Source organism: Salvelinus namaycush, chromosome 9, assembly GCF_016432855.1.
Source record: "Salvelinus namaycush isolate Seneca chromosome 9, SaNama_1.0, whole genome shotgun sequence".
NCBI classification, from domain to species: Eukaryota; Metazoa; Chordata; class Actinopteri; order Salmoniformes; family Salmonidae; genus Salvelinus; species Salvelinus namaycush.
In genome coordinates, this window is record NC_052315.1 from 48,304,265 (window position 1) to 48,325,623 (window position 21,359).

At 41.0% G+C, this 21,359-nt stretch overlaps 1 protein-coding gene across 1 annotated transcript in view; it reads right to left on the reverse strand.

The window, feature by feature from the left end:
• LOC120053522 (F-actin-capping protein subunit alpha-2-like) overlaps positions 1-20,673 on the reverse strand; it is a 52,605-nt gene extending 31,932 nt beyond the window's left edge. Inside the window, exon 1 of the mRNA XM_039000656.1 lies at positions 20,581-20,673. Within this exon, the coding sequence (XP_038856584.1) occupies positions 20,581-20,619 (39 nt within the window). The 5' untranslated portion in view covers positions 20,620-20,673. The remainder of the gene's footprint in view (positions 1-20,580) is intronic.
• Between the last annotated feature and the right edge of the window lie 686 nt (positions 20,674-21,359).

The window sequence follows — 21,359 nt, forward strand, 5'->3', positions numbered from 1 at the left end:
CCAATTTGTACCATGTCAGTAGTTAGTTACCAAACCTTGGTCCGTGAAGCATGGAGTTGGAAACATCATTCTTTGGGGATGCTTTTCTGCAAAGGGGACAGGACGACTGCACCGTATTGAGGGGAGGATGGATGGGGCCATGTATCGCGAGATCTTGGCCAACAACCTCCTTCCCTCAGTAAGAGCATTGAAGATGGGTCGTGGCTGGGTCTTCCAGCATGACAACAACCCGAAAGACACAGCCAGGGCAACTAAGGAGTGGCTCCGTAAGAAGCATCTCAAGGTCCTGGAGTGGCCTAGCCAGTCTCCAGACCTGAACCCAATAGAAAATCTTTGGAGGGAGCTGAAAGTCCGTATTGCCCAGCGACAGCCCCGAAACCTGAAGGATCTGGAGAAGGTCTGTATGGAGGAGTGGGCCAAAATTCCTGCTGCAGTGTGTGCAAACCTGGTCAAGAACTACAGGAAACGTATGATCTCTGTAATTGCAAAAAAAGGTTTCTGCACCAAATATTAAGTTCTGCTTTTCTGATGTATCAAATATTTATGTCATGCAATAAAATGCAAATTAATTACTTAAAAATCATACAATGTGATTTTCTGGATTTTTGTTTTAGATTCCGTCTCTCACAGTTGAAGTGTACTACCTATGATAAAAATTACAGACCTCTACATGCTTTGTAAGTAGGAAAACCTGCAAAATCGGCAGTGTATCAAATACTTCTTCTCCCCACTGTACATATACATATCTATATATATATATCTATATATATATATATATTTTGTAATACATTTGCAAAAATGTCTAAAAACCTATTTTTGCTTTGTCATTATGGGATAGTTTGTGCAGATTGAGGGGGGAAAAATGTTATACATTTTAGAATAAGGCTGTAACGTAACAAAATGTGAAAAAATTCAAGGGGTCTGATTACTTTCCGAATGCACTCATATACATTTCTGCCAAGACGCGCTTTTAAATGGATAGTTGTTGGATCAATGACTGGAATTATATGGGAACACCTAGCATGTCATTGCATCTCACTTGCCACCACAAAACACTGAATATCATAATCACTTGGCTATCTTTATTCTTTAAACAGTGACACCTCTGTGCAGAGCGCAAATAAAGACCGAATGGCACTTCATTAACTCTTTATTGGCCATGGCCTTGTGACAGCTGTGAGTATTTTATGACACGAGACAATGCAGCGATTCTTCAGCACGTGGAGAGCTTTGGTCTTGACAGACGACACACACAGACAATTATTGTTCTGCAACTTTATCTGTGCCTCTGACTAACTGGCTGTTTGGCGTGAGAGAGCTTGAGCTGTCGTGTCCGCAGAAGAAACCACTTATGGCGCTAGGTTTGAGTCACACCCAGGTGGGCGGGCGCACACACACACACACACTTAGGTCATTTCACAGGAACACTGAGAACAGGGATGCTGACAGCGGATCATAGGACAGACAGCGGATCGTAGGACAGACTCAAGAGGAAAATTGTTTTTGACACTTTCCTCAACTCCCAACAAAGGGCGTAACCTTTTTGTTTACATTTTGGGCACAACTTAGACAGCCACTCTACTCGCTACAATCTTATAAAGAGCAATTCTACCATAAGAGTGATTTTTCACTTTAAAAATGTACGGCAAACAAAATGAATGATTGCAAAGTTAAACAAACCATACAACTCTATGCACAAGGACAACTTTTACCAATTTCCACAGAATATATTACAAAAACACATTTACTTAAAGATCAGTGCAGTTTGGTAACTTTGCAATCCTTGTTTCAAATTTTAAAGTGAAAAATCTCAGCATCACTGTTAGCGTGGAATTGACCTAAAACATACTTAGGCCTAGACAATAACACAAAACACATACACTGTACGAACAAAGTAATGCGCACACATACACAACGAACACAAAGACCCCCTGCGGGAGCCTAGTCTTTGTAAGGTCCTGGGCAGACAGTCACCAGCTGGGCTTTCTGTGTTCTCTGTCCTCCAGTGATAATGTGTTGTTTGTTTCCCAACATCCACATTCCCAGTAGCATCTATTATCCCAAAAGACACTCCAGTGGAACTAACCCTAATCCCAGAATCACACCACTTATCGGGACACTCCAGAACCCTAAACCAAGAGAGGGAGGAGGAATGGGAGAGGGGGTGGTATAATCTGACCTGCAGGAATCCTATAGAGGAAGACGGTAGAAGACGGCACCAACTCTATTCTCTAGGAGGCTGAATCCTCTTTCCTGGCACCTCTCCATCCATCCCCATATTTGTAATAGGACTAGGCCTTTATGAATAGGCACCTTGAACAGAACTAGAATAACTAGCAAAACAGTACACATGTAGAGCCTGCATATGGTCTTCTGTCCCATCACATCCATTGACGCGATGGGGAGAATAGATTCCCCATCCACTGCCAACCAAGTTTATCTCCACAATGTACCTGCAAGTAACTGGACCAGAACCTCTAAAATAAATTGGGCAAAAGGACAAAAAGTGGTTTGTCAACCACTTCAGACTCTCATCTGTCATTCTTACACTGTGCGCCATCGTGCGCAAATTAACTTTGTCCCCCCGCACCAAACACAGGTTAAAATATCAAAACAAACTCTGAACCAATTATATTAATTTGGGGACAGGTCGAAAAGCATTAAACATTTATGGCAATTTAGCTAGCTAGCTTGCAGTTGCTAGCTAATATGTCCTATTTAGCTAGCTTGCTGTTGCTAGATAATTTGTCCTGGGATATAAACGCGGCTTTGTTATTTTTACCTGAAATGCACAAGGTCCTCTACTCCGACAATTAATCCACACATAAAACGGTCAACCGAATAGTTTCTAGTCATCTCTCCTCCTTCCAGGCTTTTTCTTCTTTGGTATCTAACTAACTTTCATCTAACTTTCATAGTTATCACGATGACTGACCGAACTCAGTACATCTTTCAATCACCCACGTGGGTATAACCAATGAGGAGATGGCACATGGGAATCTGCCTCTATAAACGAGGAGGAGATGGGAGAGGCAGGATTTGCACCGTGTTCAGCATCACAAATAGAACTGACTTCTATTTTAGTGCTTGGCAACGCTCGTTGGCGCGCGCGAGCAGGGTGGGTGCAATAATTGAATAACATGTTTGTTTAAATTTATTTTGCAACGCGAGTGGTCAGCATGTTACCCAATTCCTCAGCTTTTGGCACAACTTGAGACCACTGCTCTTCTAGCCCTTGATCTTGTTTCTTTGACAAATGCAGTTAGTGTTTCACCTACTAATACTACTGCCTATCTAAACAAATTCAAACTTATGCTAGCTTATTCTTGTTTCAACTGAATGTTATTGGTGTTTGCAGCCTTGAATGTTGCTTTGGACCAGGGGGCTAACGCACCTTGCTGCGAAGACATGCAGAGGAAACACAGCAAACAGATTATTAAACACCGGTTGAATTAATTGATATTTTATACTTCCACCCCAGAGTCCTACTTTAGCAGGCCCAGACTATATGGGTCTTCTGTAAAACACTAGGGGTACCAGTGAGGATTTCCTACACTGGGCAGCGTGTTACAGTTAAGTAATTGAAAATAAATCAGCAATTTTTTTTGTAATGTCATTACATTAACCTCTCTGGGATATGTGGGACGGTAGCGTCCCACCTGGCCAACATCCAGTGAAAATGCAGAGCGCCAAATTAAAATAAATTACTATAAAAATGTAACTTTCATGAAATCACACATTCAACATACCAAATTAAAGCTACACTTGTTGTGAATCCAGCCAACGTGTCAGATTTCAAAAATGCTTTACGGCGAAAGCAAACAATGCTATTATCTGAGGATAGCACCCCAGCTAACAATCACAGACCATCATTTCAACCCTCCCGGCGCGACACAAAACGCAGAAATAAAGATATAATTCATGCCTTACCTTTGATGAGCTTCTTCTGTTGGCACTCCAATATGTCCCATAAACATCACAAATGGTCCTTTTCTTCGATTAATTTCGTCGATATATATCCAAAATGTACATTTATCTGGCGCGTTTGATCCAGAAAAACACCGGTTCCAACTTCCACAACGTGACTACAAAATATCTCAAAAGTTACCTGTAAGCTTTGTCCAAACATTTCAAACTACTTTTGTAATGCAACTTTAGGTATTTTTTTACGTAAATACTCGATAAAATTGAAGACGGGATGATCTGTGTTCAATACCGGAGGAAAATAATGTGTAGCATGCTTTCTGGTCACGCGCCTCCAACAAACAGTACACTTTACTGGAGCCTCATTCTGAACATGGCTACTTCTTCATTTCTCAAAGGAAAAACCTCAACCAATTTCTAAAGACTGTTGACATCCAGTGGAAGCGATAGGAACTGCAGGAAGGTCCCTTAGAAATCTGGATTCCCAATGAAATCTCATTGAAAAGAGAGTGACCTCAACAAAAAAAAGAAATCTGAATGGTTTGTCCTCGGGGTTTTGCCTGCCAAATAAGTTCTGTTATAGTCACAGACATGATTCAAACAGTTTTAGAATCTTCAGAGTGTTTTCTATCCAATACTAATAATAATATGCATATATTAGCATCTGGGACTGAGTAGGAGGCAGTTTACTCTGGGCACGCTTTTCATCCAAACGTGAAAATGCTGCCCCCTATCCTAGAGAAGTTAAGAAATAAGGGGGGGGGGGGGGTCAATGCTCTACTTAAAAGTCACATGTTCATTTAAAACCTGTTTAACCCTTTATCATGGTTGGTGTCTTGATGGATTTATCTAAGATTGCGTGACAAAGAGCATCCTGCACCATCGAGAGCATCCTGACCGGTTGCATCACCAACTGGTATGGCCACTGCTCGGCATCCGACCGTAAGGCGCTAGAGAAGGTTGTGCGTACGGCCCAGTACGTCACTGGGGCCAAGCTTCCTACCATCCAGGACCTATATACTAGGCATGTCAGAGGAAGACCACAAAAAAATTGTCAAAGACTCCAATCACAGACTGTTCACTCCAGTACCGCACAGCAAGCGGTACCGGAGTGCCAAGTCGAGGTCCAAAAGGCTCCTTAACAGCTTTTACCCCAAAGCCATAAAACTGCTGAACAAATAATAAAATGGCACCCGGACTATTTACACTGAGCCCCCTTTGTTTTTACACTGCTGCTACTCGCTGTTTATCATCTATGCATAGTCACTTTACCCCAATCTACATGTACAAAATACCTCCACTAATCTGTACCCCCAAACACTGACTCAGTAACGGTACCCCCTGTATATAGCTTCGTTATTGTTATTTTTTTCTTTAGTTTATTTTGTAAATATTTTCTTAACCAACAATGCAGTTCAAGAAATAGAGTCAAGGGCCTGTAAGTAAGCATTTCACTGTAAGGTTGTATTCTGCGCATGTGCCAAATAAAATTTTATTTAAAAAAAACATTACTTTTCTGTCCTTGCATTTATGGCAGTGTAAGTTGTCTTTATATTATATTTAGCATTAATCAGTTCAATTAGACATTGAACTTGAAGCCTGTAAGAATCCTGGATCTAGCCGTCAGACAGTTTGTTGTACAGAGACCTCAGAAATGCAGTGTAACTACGTAACATATGTTATGACTCCTATGTTATGGGGTGAAAACAGTTTTCATAGGCACATTCACCCAAAATAATTGATGCATTGCAAAACCAAATGCTTTTAACCGAAAGAGTCACCTTACCTTCATACTTAAAACCTAAATTGATACCGTCATTAACGTGGTTCTTCAATAATGATGCATAATAATTGTTGGGTGCGCATTTGGTGGCCAGCTGATTAGTTACGCCACGATATTGTCACACATCATCATCTGATCCAGAAAGGAATTTTCGAAATGACAGTCAAATGACAAACAGCTGTTGTGATTAAGCATGCGATGCAACATCCCAAGTGCTGGGAAAAAAGATGTTTGCGAGGAATGTCCAGAATATGTTGGTGTCTCATTCATTATGCCGGTGAAGACCGTGGTGCCTGGATCCACATTGGAGCTAATATCCCTAGCGAAATGATGTTGGTCATTTGTTGTCGTCTGCTTGATGTACAGCAGGGTCTTGTTAGATTTAACAGTGAAAGCATCAAGGTATAGAGTTCATGTTTTTGTGCCTGGGATTGAACACAGAGTCTACTTCGCACAAGTGTGTAGGATAGACTATTGCGCAACACCCATCGCTATTCCTATTAATTATTCTGTATATAAATGACAAGTTACATAATATTGTGAGTAAGCCCACTAGGTTATCTGGTAATGAATAAACATGAAAAATACAGTTTGTTTTCCATATTAGACTTGCAATTTTAAACCATACAAGGGGCTTGAAGTAGGCTACCTGCACTTTAATTTGGAGCTCAGAAATTCCAATACTGGAATAGGCCTACCTTAAAATGTAAATATCCTCAATTTGGGGCTTGAAAAGATACTGTAATTTTTGTAGACAATTTATAAGTTCTCCTGCTCCCTTCTAATTATTTGTGATTACATTTTATAAATCGGTTTTTCTGAGAGATGTGACCACTTTTGTTTGTTTCCCGCTGCTTCAATTGAAGGGTATTGCACTACTCTGTTCGAAAAATCACATGCAGTTATTATGAGGATAACAAAATCTAATGTTGGCTTCCACTTGGCTTTCCATACAAATCCTTCCTTTAAAAACAAACGTGGTTTGTGGTCACTTTCATTATAAAAACAGCAAATGGGTTCCATATTAGGTTCTATATGTACAATTATAAAAAAATATATATCATTGTATAACATTGAGGTCCTTAAATTACAATTAAGTGCTTTAAAACGTCCCTGAAAGTCTTTGAATGTGACTTGCCAATGTCTGTATGAACCCTGCTTAAAAGGATGCATAGTCCTACGCCTATGGTGTAGTATAGTTGGAGTTATGGATCATTTAGCATATATTCATCTTTATTCCTCCAAGTACACTTGTGGAAATGCATTTTTTACTTTTTTATTTTAAACCATTTTGAAATGTTTATACCAATGTCACACATTGGCCCCATTATTTATAGAAAGACTCATACGTGGAGCTGTTTGTAGACAGAATAGCACCACCGGGGCCATTTCCTCTACATCCAAATCTATGACCGCAGGGCAGACATCCACAGAAAAGAGAAGCGTTCCTTCTTTGGCCATGCATTCTTCACAAAAACACACAGGAGAAGTAGGTGTCACAGAGGTCAGGGTGCTGCTAAACAGTTTAGCTTCCTCCACTGTCCCAGTCCCCACACAGGGCTCGAAACAGTGATCCTCTGCTTCGCAGCATACACATGACCACGATGGTTGACAACGTGTAAACCGATTGAGCCATACAAAAAGGCACCGATTGGGTGGCTCCAGCCGCAACATTTCAAGCTAGCTGTGGAGTGAGTTTACAGCACGTTCATAAATCTGTTACACTAACCCCTCATAAAATCGATACAACGCAAGCTACCTCGGGCGTTCAGCTAAACCCAACTGCCGATACGGTCCACGGGCACTACTGTAAAATACTTAAGTAAAAATACTTAAAAGTACTTTTGCTACACTACATTCCTAAAGAAAATAATGTACAGTCGTGGCCAAAAGTTTTGAGAATGACAAATAGTAATTTTCAAAGTCTGCTGCCTCAGTTTGTATGATGGCAATTTACATATACTCCAGAATGTTATGAAGGGTGATCAGATGAATTGCAATTAATTGCCAAGTCCCTCTTTGCCATGCAAATGAACGGAATCCCCAAAAAACATTTCCACTGCATTTCAGCCCTGCCACAAAAGGACCAGCTGACATCATGTCAGTGATTCTCTCGTTAACACAGGTGTGAATGTTGACGAGGACAAGGCTGGAGATCATCAGAATGCATGATTGATATTTTGATGTGCTACCTGTCAAAATTGGATCCAGAAGAATCAAATATTTTTGGCTCTTCAGACAAATTTGCCAACATTTGTGCTTATTGGCCTATATAGGCTATATTATTCACCACCTGAGGAAGTAGGAACTCAAAACACTTATATATTTAGTTAGCAATCTAGATGATGTAGGCTGGACTACAACATCCTACAAAAACTTTACAGCTGCAGGCATAGGCTACTTGATGTAGGCCTATTCAATGCAAATTGCACAGTCTGCTCCGTGGGCGCATCAAAACCATACAACAGACTAATGTAAACTTGTGCTATGAACTTCATATTAACCCATAAGTGTCTACGGCCTGTCTAAGCCGGGGGAGGGTTACAAGGATTCTTCAGCCATTTGATTTTGAATTTTAAAAAGATCCCTTAAAGTATAATTTTTTTCAATTTTTTTATTTATTTTGGGCCTTTCTGCTATTAGCCCATACAATCACACCGAATAGCAGATTCACTACATGGAACAGATAGTCTCCCCCCCCCCCCCCAAAAAAAAGAAAATCAAAAGGAAGTTTGTCCTGAAGTGTCTGTCCTATATCTGAGAGATACAGAAGATCAGGATTTTTTTTTATTTTTTTTAAAATAATTTTTAAACCTGTATTAACACCTTCATTTTGGCACTAAACAGTGTCCATATTCAGAAAGTATCCTTTGACTTTTACATTTTGTTACATTAGTCGTATTCTAAAATGGAATAAATACAACCTCAATCTACACACAACACCCCATAATGACAATGCAAAAACTGGTTTTTAGAACATTTTACAAACGTATGTATTACAATTTAACAAAAAATATATAAAGATTACATTCACATAAGTATTCAGACCCTTTACTCAGTACTTTGTTGAAGCACCTTTGGGAGCGATTACAGCTTCAAGTCTTATTGGTATGACACTACAAGCTTGGCACACCTGTATTTGAGGAGTTTCTCCCATTCTTCTCTGCAGATCATCTCAAGCTCTGTCAGGTTGGATGGGGAGCATCAATGCACAGCCTTTTGGCAAACTCCAAGCTGGCTGTCATGTGCCTTTTACTGAGGAGTGGCTTCCGTCTGGTAGAGTGGCCAGAAAGGCCTGATTTGTGGAGTGCTGCAGAGATGGTTGTCGTTATGGAAGGTGCTCCCATCTCCACAGAGGAACTCTGGAGCACCGTCAGAGTGACCATTGGGTTCTTGGTCACCTTCCTGACCAAGGCCCTTCTCCCCCGATTGCGCAGTTTGACTGGGTGTCCAACTCTAGGAAGTCTTGGTGGTTCCAAACTTCTTCCATTTAAGAATGATTGAGGCCACTGTTCTTGGGGACCTTCAATGCCGCAGAAATGTTTTGGTACCCTTCCCAAGATCTGTGACTTGACACAATCCTGTCTCGGATCTCTATGGACAATTCCTTCGACATCATGGCTTGGTTTTTGCTCAGACATGCACTGTCAACTATTGGACCCTTATATAGACAAGTGTGTACCTTTCCAAATCATGTCCAATCAATTGAATTTTCCACAGGTGTACTCAAATCAAGTTGTTGAAACATCAAGGATGATCAATGGAAAAACAGGATGCGCCTGAGCTCAATTTCAAATCTCATAGCAAAGGGTCTGAATACTTATGTAAAAAAATGTTTTTAAACAATTTTCGCTTTGTCATTATGGGGTATTGTGTGAAGATTTAGTTTTTTGTGTGTATTTAATCCATTTTAGAATAAGGCTGTAATGTAACAAAATGTGGAAAAAGTCAAGGGGTCTGAATACTTTCTGAATGCACTGTACTTCCATATTTTTTTTTACTGGTACCGGGGGCTTTCAGATGAGTCTTTCCCCGCCCCCCCCAATTTCGTGGTATCCAAATTGGTAGTTACAGTCTTGTCTCGTCGCTGCAACTCCCGTATGGACTCGGGAGAGGCGAAGGTCAAGAGCCGCGCTTCTTTTCCGAAACACAACCCAGCCAAGCTGCACTGCTTCTTGACACAATGCCCGCTTAACCCGGAAGCCAGGCGCACCAATGTGTCGGAGGAAACACCGTACACCTGGTGACTGAGTCAGTGTGCATTAGGCCCCGCCCGCCACAGGAGTCGCTAGAGCGTGATGGGACAAGAACATTCCTGCCTGCAAAACCCTGCTGACGCTGGGCCAATTGTGTGCCGCCCCATGGGTCTCCCGGTCACGGACGGCTGCGACAGGGACTGGACTCGAACCAGGATCTTAGACCACTGCTCCACTCGGGAGGCTTTCAGACACGTATTGTGAAGCCTGTGGGCGTCCTAGAGCAAGACAACCAACATGTACAGTACCAGTCAAAAGTTTGAACACACCTACTCATTCCAGGGTTTCTCTTTATTTTTTACAAATTTTCTACATAGTAGAATAATAGTGAAGACATCAAAACTATGAAATAACACATATGGAATTATGTAGTAACCAAAACAAAAGTGTTAAACAAATCAAAATATATTTTATATTTGAGATACTTAAACTAGCCACCCTTTGCCTTGATGAAAGCTTTGCCCTCGTGGCATTCTCTCAACCAGCTTCACGAGGTAGTCACCTGGAATGCATTTCAACTCAAATAACATTTTATTGGTCACATACACATGGTCAGCAGATGTTAATGTGAGTGTAACGAAATGTTGTGCTTCTGGTTTGGACCATGCAGTAATATCTAATAAGTAATTAACAAATTCACAACAACTACCTTATCAACACAAATGTAAAGGGATGAATAAGAGGTGTGCCTTGCGAAAAAGTTAATTTGTGGAATTTCTTTCCTTCTTAATGCGTTTCAGCCAATCAGTTGTGTTGTGACATGGTAGGGGTGGTATACAGAAGACAGCCCTATTTGGTAAAATACCAAGTCCATATGATGGCAAGAACAGCTCAAATAAGCAAAGAGAAATTAGTTGAGACATGGTCAGTCAAAGCAGTATCTTCAAGTGCAGTCGCAAAAACCACCAAGCCCAATGATTAAACTGGCTCTCTGTCTCCTAGAGATTATCGTACTTTGGTGTGAAAAGTGCAAATCAATCCCAGAACAACAGCAAAGGACATTGTGAAGATGCTGGAGGAAACAGGTGCAAAAGTATCTATATACACAATAAAACGAGTCCTATATCGACATAACCTGAAAGGCCGCTCAGCAAGAAAGAAGCCACTGCTCCAAAACTGCCATAAAAAAGCCAGACTACAGTTTGGAACTACACATGGGGACAAAGATTTTACTTTTTGGAGAAATATCCTCTGGTCTGATGAAACAAAAATAGAACTGTTTGGCCATAATGACCATTATTATGTTTGGAGGAAAAATTGTGAGGCTTACAAGCCGAAGAACACCATCCCAACCGTGAAGCACAGGGGTGGCAGCATCATGTTGTGGGGGTGCTTTGCTGCAGGAGGGACTGGTGCACTTCATAAAATAGATGGCATCATGAAGATGGAAAACAATGTGGATATATTGAAGCAACAAGACATCAGTCAGGAAGTTAAAGCTTGGTTGCAAATGGGTCTTCCAAATGGACAATGACCCCAAGCATACTTCCAAGGTTGTGGCAAAATGGCTTAAGGACAACAAAGTCAAGTGGCCATCACAAAGCCCTGACCTCAATCCTATAGAAAATTTGTGGGCAGAACTGAAAAAGTGTGTGCGAGCAAGGAGGCCAAAATGGGCCAAAATTGACCCAACTTATTGTGGGAAGCTTGTGGAAGGCTACCCAAAATGTTTGACCCAAGTTAGACAATTTAAAAGGCAATGCTACCAAATACTAATTGAGTGTATGTGCTTCTACACCTGCATTGCTTGCTGTTTGGGGTTTTAGGCTGGGTTTCTGTACAGCACTTTGAGATATCAGCTGATATACGAAGGGCTATATAAATACATTTGATTTGATGTAACTTCTGATGCACTGGGAATGTGATGAAAGAAATAAAAGCTGAAATAAATCACTCTACTATTATTCTGACATTTCACATTCTTAAAATAAAGTGGTGATCTGACCTAAGACGGGAAATTTTTACTATGATTAAATGTCTGGAATTGTGAAAAACTGAGTTAATGTATTTGGCTAAGGTGTATGTAAACTTCCAACTTCAACTGTATATTTTGATTTGTTTAACACCTTATTGGTTACTACATGATAGAGGTCGACCGATTATGATTTTTCAACGCCGACACCGATTATTGGAGGACCAAAAAAAGCCGATGCCAATTAAATATATATGTAATAAATGACAATTACAACAATACTGAATGAACACTTATTTTAACTTAATATAATACATAAATAAAATCTATTTTGTCTCAAATAAATAATGAAATGTTCAATTTGGTTTAAATAATGCGAAAACAAAGTGTTGGAGAAGAAAGTAAAAGTGCAATATGTGCCATGTAAAAAAGCTAACGTTTAAGTTCCTTGCTCAGAACATATGAAAGCTGGTGGTTCCTTTTAACATGTGTCTTCAATATTCCCAGTTAAGAAGTTTTAGGTTGTAGTTATTATAGGACTATTTCTCTATACCATTTGTATTTCATTTACCTTTGACTATTGGATGTTCTAATAGGTACTTTAGTATTGCCAGCCTAATCTCGGGAGTTGATAGGCTTGAAGTCATAAACAGCGCTGTGCTTCAAGCATTGCGAAGAGCTGCTGATAAAACGCAGGGAAGTGCTGTTTGAATTAATGCTTACGAGCCTGCTGCTGCCTACCACCGCTCAGTCAGACTGCTATATCAAATCATAGACTTAATTATAATTTAATAAACACACAGAAATACGAGCCTTAGTTCATTAATATGGTCAAATCCGGAAACTATAATATCGGATTTTTTTTATTCTTTGTGAAATACGGAACCGTTCCGTATTTTAATCGAATGGGTGGCATCCATAAGTGTAAATATTGCAGTTACATTGCACAACCTTCAATGTTATGTCATAATTATGTAAAAATCTGGCAAATCAATTACGGTCTTTGTTAGGAAGAAATGGTCTTCACAGTTTGCAACGAGCCAGGCAGCCCAAAATGCTGCATATACCCCGACTCTGCTTGCACAGAAGGCAAGAGAAGTGACACAATTTCCCTAGTTAATATTGCCTGCTAGCATGAATTTCTTTTAACTAAATATGCAAGTTTTAGAAAAGATACTTGTGTATTGATTTTAAGCAAGGCATTGATGTTTATGGTTAGGTTCATTGGTGCAACGATTGTGCTTTTATCACGAATGCGCTCGTTAAATCATCACCCGTTTGGCGAAGTAGGCTGTGATTTGATGATAAATTAACAGGCACCGCATTGATTATTTGCAATGCAGGACAAGCTAGTTAAATTAGTAATATCATCGACCATGTGTAGTTAACTAGTGATTGTTAAGATTCATTGTTTTTTATGAGATAAGTTTAATGCTAGCTAGCAACCTACCTTGGCTCCTTGCTGCACTCGCGTAACAGGAGATCAGCCTGCCACGCAGTCTCCTTGTGGAGTGCAATGCAATCGGCGTCTAAAATTGCCAATTAACGATTTTTATGAAAACTTGAAATCGTCCCTAATTAATCAGCCATGTTGCTCGACCTCTATTCCATATGTGTTATTGCATAGTTTTGACATCTTCACTATTAACTACAATGTAGAAAAAGTTAAAATAAAGAAAAACTCTTGAATGAGTAGTTGTCCAAACTTTTGACTGGTACTGTATGTGTTTGTTCGAGTCTCACCTTTTCACGGAGGGTTCATTTGTGACCAATGTTTTTTTTTTTTTTTTTACATTGGGTAAAAATAGAGACTGAGCTAGAAAATGGTATATCATACACTACAGTTGAGGAACAATGGGAAAGTAATTCTGCTTTGAAAGTTGATAAACGTGTAACCCAACTTTGAGAAAATGGCCCTTGAATGTTTTGGTTCACCTACTGGAGAGCTATTCTTTGTCTATACCCATTCAGCATCGTTCATACCTTCTTAAGCCTTAGCCCCACCCATCTCTTTAAGGATTCACATGTGAGGCCATGTGCTAAACAGTGAGTAGTGTACTAAAACAACCAAACATTTCAAGACTAAAGGCTGGTTTATACTACGTCTATCGACATGTCTGTAGACAGTTGTCGCGGTGACATCATGAACATTCGATTGTCGTCCGACATTAAACTTGTAGTTATGAAAAAGTATAAAACACAAAAACGACAGGCTGCATGACATCAGCAGCCTGGTGGTCCAAAATAGTATAACTGGTGTATTTTAACACCAATAAACCCATCTGTTTAAAAATGAATTTAGTATGTTTAAATTTAGCAAACCAAGCAACGTTTTGGTTCATTTCTATCTTGTTAGTTCAATGACTATATCATAGCTGACACTTAGCTAATTAATTATTTTCCTGTAATAATGAATACTAATGGCGAGCCAATTACAGAAAATAGCTGACGGTTGTGAGTGTTATGAAATAAAAGCAGGGCATGCTACTGGAAATTTTAGAACTTGGACACCGTCTCATTGGCCTAACGTTATATCCTAATTTGACTTTGGTGCAGGTCATGGTGTTCTTCACATTACATTCTCTGGTAAACACACACTATATGAAATATAATCTAAATGCATTTGTCACATGCACAGGATTCAGAAGGTGTAAACGGTACAGTGAAATGGTTACTTGCATAGTGGAGTCTTTTGTTTAGCCAACTGAACGATGAACCAAAATCCCAACTCATAACGTTACTACAATGCATGAACCTGCAGGTAGCTAAAGCTAACCAACTAGGTTCAATGTTAGCTAGCTAACATTAGGCTATAACTAGCAATGCAAACAGCATTTTTTGGGGCAGTTTTTTGTGATATTGTTCAAAAAAGCTGCATTAGAAAGGATTACCTACACATACTGAGCAGCTCATGTTATAGACAGAAGCATGCTACATGGCAAACCAATCTGAACTCATCTCTCAGCATGTCCAGCCCATTCATTATCTCAGCCAATTATAGCTAGCAGGAAGCTTCCTGACTTTTTCCGTTGCCATTTACAGATGCGAGTTTGTTAAAGGCACATGAAAGTTCACATGTTTTTTTGCCAGAAATGCCTTCTGGAACAACACATTTTGATAAAAAATTTAATGTTTACGTTCAAATCCCTCTCCTGTGAAGTAGTGACGTGCGACATACGCCTAGTTTCTTGAAACGAGTCACATATTAGTGTGTAGACCAAACAGTTCGGACCGTACAGACGATTTTGTGAGTAGACAGACTTTCCGGATAGCTCATGGTCTGACAAACACTTCTCGTGCGCTGCCACCGTTCACCGCAGATGCTGATTTCAAGGTTTTACTGCTAACCTAAAAAACATTACATGGCCTTGCTCCTACCCATTTTTCCAATTTGGTCCTGCCGTACATACCTAAACGTACGCTACGGTCACAAGATGCAGGCCTCCTAGAATTTCTAAGCAAACAGCTGGAGGCAGGGCTTTCTCCTATAGAGCTCGGTCTCAACCGTTAAGTCTTTATTGAGGACTCACCTCTTCAGAAGGTCCTATGATTGAGTGTAGTCTGGCCCAGGAGTGTGAATGTGAACGGAAAGGCACTGAAGTGACGAACTGTCCTTGCTGCCTCTGCCTGGCCGGTTCCCCTCTCTCCACTGGGATTCTCTACCTCTAACCCTATTACGGGGGCTGAGTCACTGGCGCTCTTCCATGCCACCCCTAGGAGAGGTGCGTCACTTAAGTGGGTTGAGTCACAGATGTAATCTTTCTGTCCGGGTTGGCACGCCCCTCGGGTTCATGCGGGAGATGTCAGTGAGCTATACTCAGCCTTGTCTCAGGGTAATAAGTTGGTGGTTTGAAGACATTCCTCTAGTGGTGTGGGGGCTGTGCTTTGGCAAAGTGGGTGGGGTTATATCCTGCCTGGTTGGCCCTGTCCGGGGGTGTCGCCGGACGGGGCCACAGTGTCTCCCGACCCCTCCTGTCTCAGCCTCCAGTATTTATGCTGTAATAGTTTGTGTCGGGGGGCTAGGGTCAGTCTGTTATATCTGGAGAATTTCTCCTGTCTTATCCGGTGTCCTGTGTAAATTTAAGTATGCGCTCTCTCAGGACCTGAGCCCTAGGACCATGTCTGGCCTGATGACTCCTTGTTGTCCCCAGTCCACCTGGTCGTGCTGCTGCTCCAGTTTCAACTGTTCTGCCTGTGGAACCCTGACCTGTTCACCGGACGTGCTACCTTGTCCAGGACCTGCTGTTTTTGACTCACTCTCACCTGCTGTTTCTAACTCTGAATGATCGGCTATGAAAAGCCAACTGACATTTACTCCTGAGGTGCTGACCTGTTGCATCCTCTACAACCACTGTGATTATTATTATTTGACCCTGCTGGTCATCTATGAACATTTGAACATCTTGGCCATGTACTGTTATAATCTCCACCCGGCACAGCCAGAAGAGGACTGGCCACCCCTCAGAGCCTGGTTCCTCTCTAGGTTTCTGCCTTTCTAGGGAGTTTTTCCTAGCCACCGTGCTTCTACATCTGCATTGCTTGCTGTTTGGGGTTTTAGGCTGGGTTTCTGTATAGCACTTTGTGACATCGGCTGATGTAAAAAGGGCTTTATATATACACATTTGATTGATTGAGATGCAACAGAAGTGGACTGCAGAGCGAGGAGCTGAGCGTGCCCAATCTGACTGGAATGCGGCGCGAGATTCCCAAAGGCTGGAGCGTCAACCTTCTCGCCCGCTCCAATTTCGCTCCAGTAGCACTCACTTCACGAGCTCAGGGCATGCCCGGCCCAGCATGCATTTGTAGTCTACTTGTGTGCCACTATCGACCCTTGCTTTAGTTACTGTCATGGAGTTCACTAAAGACACTGATAAAACACACAGGTGCTAAATCAAGGTGACTTATAAAGATGAGGGCCAATAGAGGGAGTGTAGTGATGTAGTGTCTGTCCACAACTAAATAATCATTGTGTAATCTGCAAAGACATATCCCGAAAGCATGATGGTGTACACACTACGTGCACATGCGAAAAGAAAGGAACAAGATGGGTAGATAACTAAGTGTGTCATTTTAGCAAAGTATTTGCAGGAAAAAAAATCTGATCTCTTAAACATTGTTCATTTTTGTTTTATTATCTATACAAATAGGCCATCATTAATTTGGGCCCAATAGGCCTGGAACATTCCCACGTTCAACGAGTTCTACGTTTTGATAGGGTTATTTTGCCTAAAAACATTTAGGCCTATCTATATATAAAAATAAAGATAAAATAGAAAAATAAACTCTGCCCAGCCTGGCAAGAATGGCCAAAAGGGTGTTTAGCCTCCCCAGTAGCTCTGCATGTGTGGAGAGCGTATTCTCCGCTGCTGGCCAAACCCATGTTTCTAAAAAAAAAAAAAAAAAAATACAAAAAAAAGGCACCAAGTCATTTTTTGTTTAATTTGTATTTATTTGAAATAAGTCACAGCCTATAGGCGCAATTTAGAGACTATAATGATTTAATACAACAAAATGTTGTTTAAAATGCTGAGCGCTTTATGTCCCTACCAGCCTATTGTGTCACACAAGCAAATGCTTCAATGTATTTCTTTGTAGGCTATAGCCTTGAAAGAATATAGTTTAAATAATTCATGTTTATTCCTTCTTAGGCTCCCTGTCTGGCTCATGACCTATTTAGAGTGTTTATATGCCGTTTAATATGACATGTAGCCCGTTTGAAACATGCGCTTCTTACATTCACCTTTTCACGTTATTTCAAATACTTTTATTCAAATTCATACGGTTTGATTTCAATACTATAAAACCAAAATGGTAGGTCCGGGTAGTCAAACAAAACAGCTGGGTGTTGGTTAAACTGTGATTTTAATGATTTGAGCGAATTTGGAGCAGCAGTTTTTCCCCGTGAGCACAGAGCGATTTTTAGCGGGGCAGTAGGAACGGACATGGAGTGCCAGAGAGGAGTGGCAGAGAGGAAGCACCACTCGATGAGCAGGGTTTTCCAACTGCTCAACTCCGCTCACATGCTCTGGTGGACTGAGATGAATCCAACAACATCTCTCTAGCTTAAACTGACATTGTTATGGGGATTTTTGTATTATGCTAATTCAATTGGCGTGGATATCAACCTTAGGGGGTTTTAAGAAGTGAGAAATACATACAGAGAGCTGCGACTCCTCTCTCTGTAACTAGAACAGCAGTGAACTGCATGTTTTTCCACCATTGCATTTTGAGCAAGGGTCATATGCTTGTGATTCTCAGAATGCATCTCTCCCTCCTTGTGCACAATGGGAGTGAGAGTAGCTCGGTCACACATCAGCTGACAGTGAAACAGGAACAGGCAGATACTTTCATAGCAGGAATCAACATAATGCAAAGGCTATTACTGTTGACCAAATAATGGTTTTAGAACAATAAACAAGAACGCTGTGTAGCAAAAACCATAGAAATTTACTGACCTACGCAAAATGCTTCGGTAAGAGGGAGGCAATGCCGGTGTCTGTAATTTTCGCTTTATAGTTGCAGCTCTAACAGTAAAGGGGTTAACAGCTTAGCTTCGTTTACTGTCCGACTGCCCCATACTGGGCTCAAACCAGTGATTCGCAACACGTGACCACCCTCCTTGACAATGTTCAAATCGATTGAGCCATACAAAAAAGGTACCGATTGGATGGCTCCATCGGCATCATTTCAAGCTAGCTGTGGAGGGAGCTAACAGCACGTTATTAACCCCGTTACATAGGACTCGACCTAACCTAGAGAGATCATGATGACACTTCAAAATGGGGAAGACCAATAACAAATAAAGTGTTCTCTGTGTGGCTATTTGTCCAGCCAGTAACTACGGTGTGAATTAGAGAACTTGACAACATTCCTTCAGTAAAGTCTCAGATTACACAGACCACACGACTAACACCCAAACACCAGTTGTTCATAGTTTCAACGTATATGTTAAATGGCTGAGGCTTAAAACAGTCATTACAAGTCAGGGTGGAGCAGACAGTGATACAGGAGTAGTCAAGTACGTGTGGGAGGGCAACACCAGACAGACAGCAGTGGGGCTGGGCTGTGGTATTTCGGAGGTTTTGTAAACTGATCGCTATACTGGCTCTGTGAGGCTGCACTTTACTTCCCCTATCAAACCATCTACAGCCAATCTGCTCTAGCCAATTCAATGAACGGCATGCATATGCCTCGTATTTTCAGTAGGCTACACCTGAAAGCCTTCTTCGCCATTAGTCTAGGCCATATTCTTGCATTCTCCTGGCTCTGAAGGAGGAACCACTGCACCACGCTCTCTTAGGCTTTTCCATAGTACACTTGTCAAGTTCAGCCCTCACTTGGGTACATCAGCACAAACTGGCATTTCAAAAGACGACATGTACGCAACTATGCATCTGGCTGTGTTAAGCTACTGACCTATTTGACCAAGATAAGTTTGTATGCATTGATATGTAGGCTACATGTGCCTTTTTAAAAAGAAGTATGTAGTTCTGTCCTTGAGCTGTTCTTGTCTATTAACGTTCTGTATTATGTCATGTTTTGTGTGGACCCCAGAAAGAGTAGCTGCTGCTTTTGCAACAGCTAATGGGGATCCTACTAAAATACAAAAAAAAGCAGTAGGGTTCTGTACATTCAGCATCTCTCAAGTGGAGAGTAAATAGCTAGCTAGCATTATTTCAAGCTTCTCAGTGGAGCAGTGTGGATAAAGGAAACATTTGGAGTAAAGTGGAATACCCCACCCCTGTATTGAGGTATGTTTTCCAACCTATATATCTCGTGCCGGCTCCAAGGTGTCTTAATGTAACGCAGGAGATGAACATAGTATGTTGAGGGTGATGAAACAAAGGAAGCCCATTCATTTTCAATGAAGGAAGCAAAGTGGGCAGGGGGACCATTGGGCAATGCGAGCATGGGTGAGACCAAATTTGGAATAAACCGAACTGTATTCAAATAATCTGCGACGTCGTGATTGACCAATTGAAGCTCACTCTACTGTAGTTTCCAGCCCCTAGTGGATTGACTGTTGATACGTAGCACTACCTAGCCTGCTTACACCAACATGGGGGCGAAGCAAGCCTGGCTATAAGAACGTATGCGTTAAAGGGATCTCTGCCATTACCGTGATTGCGTTCCGACCCCAGTGCAGCGCAGTGTAAACAAGCGTAATGGTAGTGTCGCTATCTTCTTGCGATCATCATGCTAGTTGGACCTATATTTAAATCCGAGATTCCACACTACAATCATATCTGTCACACACAAACGGCAGTAAATAACACATTATCAGCAATCATTGTGCAAAGAGCGTTAACAGGAGGTGTAGGTTGCTAGCTTAACTAACGTTAGCTGCTCATTCGTGAGAAGTTCAAGACATGATCACAAAGCGAGAGACAAATGAAAGCACAACGTTTGTTACAATGTTTTCGATTAGGAGGGTGAGAGGTTAACTTTGATTAATTTGTTATATGCTGCACGGTTCCTATTTTAGAGCTAGGACCGTACAAGGAGTCTGCATTTGAGATTCGCAAAGGAGCGGAAGTTGGGCAGAGCGGCTGCCGAGCTAAAAATAATAGCTAGACTAACGTTAGCCTAGCAATAATCGCGGTTTGTTTATCCAGCTTTTATACACAGTAGCTTAAATAAAACCATGCACATACAACCCCAAAGATATCATATATCCTCCAATGTGGATAAAAACGTAATCTTACCTTAGCCTCATCAGATAACTGCTCCTCATGATCCGCCATCTTTTCTTCCGGCACCACCAGCTTGTCGAAACCGAATCACAACTTCGGCAACATCATACAGTTGATTTTGATGTGTGTGCCCATACATATTAAATATATCACTTCACCAATCAGGGACTCATTATTATCCATAAGCACTTCAGTCCTACTTCATGTGTTGAACATACAGTCCATGGTTTTGAAAGCATATGTTTGGTAAAACGAAATGACATTGAAATAATATAGTTGTAAATTGTGTTATATATTATAAGTATAGCATGCGTGTTAAAAGTACCCAGTTAGAATGAATTGGCAGTAGTATCTTGTTTCTGACTTTTGGGGGGTGAAATGTATTTACACCATTTGACCACATTTGCAGTAATGTATCAATGCAACAGGGATATGCATGTGGTATACAGTATGTCATTCAGTACCGTGGAGGCGCTATTTATTTCCACTAGATGGTACTGTAATCCTGCATTGTGAACTACTCTGATTAATTACTGTGGTAAAATGTATAAACCCTGAATCGCCATCAGACATGCTTGATTAACATTGAAGGTGAATTCGACAAGTGCACACATCGGAAAGAAGTGAAATCCCAGATAGACAAACTATTACCCTACTCTGTGACAATACACGCTAAAATGTCTTATTTAAGTGTTTTGTCCAAATAGTGGTCCAGGCTTTATCAGCGTACGCCAATGACGTACACTAGGTAAAGGTGGAAACAGAAATATTGGATTGCTTGAAATGAGAAA